At 35.2% G+C, this 4,260-nt stretch overlaps 2 protein-coding genes across 2 annotated transcripts; one reads left to right on the top strand and one right to left on the bottom strand.

The window, feature by feature from the left end:
- Positions 1 to 385: 385 nt before the first annotated feature.
- Positions 386 to 1,566, bottom strand: LOC128385920 (uncharacterized). The gene has a single exon (XM_053344851.1). It carries the CDS (start codon positions 1,468 to 1,470, stop codon positions 799 to 801), a length of 672 nt encoding a protein of 223 aa, XP_053200826.1. The 5' UTR covers positions 1,471 to 1,566; the 3' UTR covers positions 386 to 798.
- A 121-nt stretch (positions 1,567 to 1,687) lies between these two features.
- On the top strand, positions 1,688 to 3,707 carry LOC128385921 (uncharacterized). The gene is made up of 2 exons (XM_053344852.1): positions 1,688 to 1,988; positions 2,213 to 3,707. The coding sequence occupies exons 1-2, from the start codon at positions 1,934 to 1,936 to the stop codon at positions 3,385 to 3,387; spliced, it is 1,230 nt and encodes a 409-aa protein (XP_053200827.1). The 5' UTR covers positions 1,688 to 1,933; the 3' UTR covers positions 3,388 to 3,707.
- The last annotated feature ends 553 nt before the right edge of the window (positions 3,708 to 4,260 follow it).

The following is a 4,260-nucleotide window of genomic DNA, read 5'->3' as shown; positions in this document are numbered from 1 at the left end:
TCTGAGTTTTAAGAAATAAACTTTCTTGTCCGAAATTGAAAAATTCTATTGTCTCTCTTTTTTTAATTGCCATTAGCAATAATAAAATTGATAAACTAAAATTATTGTTGTTGTATATTAATGATCAACAATTAAACGAAATGTTATTTACAACCAACAGCAACCAGCATCATCAAAATTTGCAAACTTTCAATCAATTGATGATTATTTGATTATTTGATATTTTGATTACGCTAGTACCCGACAATACCTCATCATAGTGTAACGTGAAAAGTTACGAAATGAGTGATGAACGAATTAAATAAAGTGAAAACGTTATTAGAAGAGCTTTAACTAATATAAATGAACTTTATTATCCAATTGTTGATTAAATGATTGTAATGAATTACACAGATTATTGGAATGGGTTAACTTGATTAAAAGATGATGACAAGATGAAATCTATTAGAATGTTTTAACTTGAATGTTATGTTGATTCTAAAGAAGTGAACATTCTATTAGTAGGTAATCTGGTTTTATACAAGATCATCGAGACTCACGAGTGTCACGTGTATGTTATTCATCTTTGTGGGTTAGTAATAAAGATTTAGGTTAATTAGTAATTGAGGATTATGATCCAAATAAAGTAATTGTAATCATTGGTTATGGAAGGAAGTAATCCTAAATAAGGGTTAATTGGTTATTGGTAATGAACGGATTTATCCTTGTACGGGTTTGTAACCAGTGATGAATAATGAGATCGAAATTTACGTTACATTTCCCCCGACTAGAAGTTGAAACAGTCCCTTGTTTCAGTTTTCACTGTTGCAAAGTCGTTGATTTCTTGGGTCCTTTAGTCTTAGAGGAAGTTGAACGCCAATTCAATGATGAAGATGAGCTTTCGCATGTTGGACTGAGGATAGCCAATGTACGTTCATATTTAAGTTGTCGACAGTTCTGTCGGATATGACCAGGTTCTTTGCAAAAGTAACAAATAATCTTACGTTCTTTGCTTGGTTCGTCCTTCGGTTGGATAGGAGTATTGAGATGTCTAGCGGTCTCAACCAGTGTACTTGCTATGTCCAAAATCACTTCAATAGTAGCAGATCCAGACGCACCTTTTTCTCGTTGTGCCTTTATAATATTATGGCAAATTTCATCAGGTGAGACCGAGAAAGGTGACTTGGGTTTGTCCAGAAGTTCACTACTATTTTCGCTGTTGTTGGTTATGGGGGTAAAATCTTTGATCAATCTTTCTTTAGCTTCTGACCAACTTTGTGGGAAATTATATTCGTAAGAATATTCTTCTTTGAACAGAAGTTGGGCAACTCCAGTTAAAAAATCGGGAAATCCAACGAGTCGAGCTTTATCGGACCAACCAATGATACTTGTGATTTGTTCGTAGTCACTTATCCAATTTTCTATCGGTGGTTCGAATCCATTGAAGGTTGGAACTCTAACATTAACAGTTAATATTTTACTGAGACTCATGGTGAATTGCTCGGGTCTTAGGGATGAACGAAAACTGAGTTAATGATGGAGATGATCACTAATGAATATGATTTGATGTAGAATTGATGTTGACTTGTTGAAAGTTGACTTATTGATGTTAACTGGATTGTAGGTTCGGGTTGTGGAAGATTTTAACTGAGAATTGGTTGTTTTATACAGAGAATAGTTTGAAGGAGACGGAAAAGACTCTTGCGATGATTTATAATTATATTAAGGGAATAGATCCTAATATGGAGTAATCGGAAATGATTTCTAAATTTGGTATGTTTGAAATTACCGGGATGATGATATTAACGTAAAGTAGATGGAGCTCGTGGGAAACATGGTAAATCAAAACAATCCAAGTAAACTGTTTTCTTTTTTTTGTGATTATTTTCATTATTTGTTTGTTTTTTGAGCGATATTTTTAATTTGATTTTTGCATATTTAATATCACTGCAAAATGAGGATCAAAATGATGGTCTACCTTTCAATACTGGCTTTAGCCTTCGCCTCAGGTAAATGTTTTTCATTTTGTGTTAATTAGTGCATTTGTTCTCCATAGCTCCCTCATCAGCTCCCTAAAAACTTAGGTTATTTTTTGTGAAAATCTATACAGAAAATTTTTGCTAAAAGTATCTTTTGATGGAACCCATGCCGCCACCTATCATTTTGAACATATATCATTTTGAAATGAGCGTAAATTTTGAATTTTCTCTTTTTTTTATGTTTTCATTGTCAGGTATAGAAGGTGGAAAGACGGCACATGGAGCAGGAACCAGCCAAGATAACTGGATTCGGCGAAGCAAAAGAGTTCAAAAACAGGCATGTGCCAGAATGAAAACGTCTGGTAAAGCAGATGTCACAATGGCTGATCTATCGAGTGATTCTGATTCTGACAACAATTATGGTTCGGCTGAAGCACCAGGAGTGGGACCTTCTCCAAGGCAAAAACAAGGTGGAGCTTCAGGGTTCCTTGTAAATTCCGATTACGAAGGGGTTTCTGAAGAAGAATTTGGAACTAGCCGTGGTGGCAGTAGAAATGATTGTAATAACGGAAATAATGGTGGTAATGGTGATGACGGTGATAACAATAATCATGGTGATGGTAATGATAATGGTGGAAGCGATAGTGGTAGTAGTCACAGCGATGAAACTCAAAGTGATACTTCTAATGAGAATAATGAGGAATCGACTCTACCAATTGTATCAGGGAAAAGGCGAAAGGGCAAAAAACGAAAAAGAAATTCAAAAACTGTACCGGTGCAACAACGAGTAGAGGTAGCCAATAGTCTAATGCAGAGTTGTCCTGTGGATACACCGAATTATGTCCGTTTTCCAGATGGAAGAATAAGGAGGGGGATTGACTATGGTCGAACAGCCGCGTTTGAGAATAGATTTACAAATTGTGAGGATTTGGCGGATAAGCAAGAGATGACATTGGATGAGCAGAATAACTGGATTAAAGAATCGGCAGCCAACCGGGAAGGTTTAACTTTGATTGAGCAGGAAAAGGAGGCGCAAGAATACTTGGATTCTCATCCTATTTTGTTTGAGTGTGTTTATTGTGGAACAAGGGACGAGTCTCTGAAATATCTTAAACAACATGTATTTGGTCGTAGGAGAACTGCTAAAGATAAGTTTAGGAAAAACGCTTGTGGTGTTCGATGTGCAGAGGAGCATCTAAATCCAAGTGCGATCGCTGTTACGAGCTTTCCGAAAAGATTTCCTTGGGCTTACGTGACTTGTAGGAATATGCGTATTGTTGTGCCGTCATCGTCAGGTCAACCTACTTTTCCAATACTTAGCGCAATGCAAGAAACTTGGGATGAAATTATGGTTGACAATAGTGTTAAAGATAAGACCCAAAAACATAAAGGAAGGCCTAAGGCTTCCACATCCGCTCCTCGCAAATAGCGATCTTTCTCGTCTTCCGATCTATCAGCACCAGTGGGCACCAAGCGATACAGGTTTTTGGAACATATTTTACGAAAGACCATGATTGTAAGACGCTTCGCTGATTTCCGGTGATTTCCAAAAGGAAGTGGTGTTTGCGACTCACTTTTTTTTTTCTTTTCATTTTTGTAATCTTTTAAACTTTTTCTTAGGTTTTTTTTTTGATTAATGACTTGTTTATATTTGTCTAATTTTTTCTTAATTCTAATTAATTTTTGTATTGTGACCTCAAGCTTATTTTTATTTTATAATCCCCAATTCTTAATGTAATCATTTTTATTGTATTTCTTCTTTACCCCTTTTTTTAATTTTGATTATTAATTAACTTGATGTTTTCTACTTTTCTTGATTTTTCAATATTCATTTTCAAGCAAACACTTGAGAAACGGAAAAGGTAAAATTACTTTTCAAAGGAAATGGAAAATAATAGTTATTATTAAATAGCTTGATTGTGTTGTTCAGGAAATTGTTAATTGATTTAAAAAAACCATTAGTTTGTTTGTCTAATATTCTCATAAATGTTTGGAGGTACATTGATCTTCAGGAAGGAAATCAGGAGGTTAATGATGGAAAGGATAGTTATTGGTTTTAATTGTTTCATTCAGGAACTTCGGGAAAAGGATTGGCTCTGAAAACTGAGCTGGTCGGGCTAAAGCCAGAAGCAAGTACTACATTGTACTGAGACTGGATGAAATTTCTATGTTATTTATAGCATAGTTATAGATTCTGGACTTGTGTCTTTGTGATCTTGTGTATGACTATAGGATCCTTTACATTATAGCTTAGCAGAGCTTCGGTTATGTTAACTATGATGGTGTGAGGTAATCCTTTCGG

The sequence above is a fragment of the Panonychus citri genome, unplaced genomic scaffold (genome assembly GCF_014898815.1).
Source record: "Panonychus citri isolate SS breed McGregor unplaced genomic scaffold, ASM1489881v1 Contig00058, whole genome shotgun sequence".
In the NCBI taxonomy this organism is placed as follows: Eukaryota; Metazoa; Arthropoda; class Arachnida; order Trombidiformes; family Tetranychidae; genus Panonychus; species Panonychus citri.
This window is presented reverse-complemented; position numbering and strand designations above follow the sequence as displayed.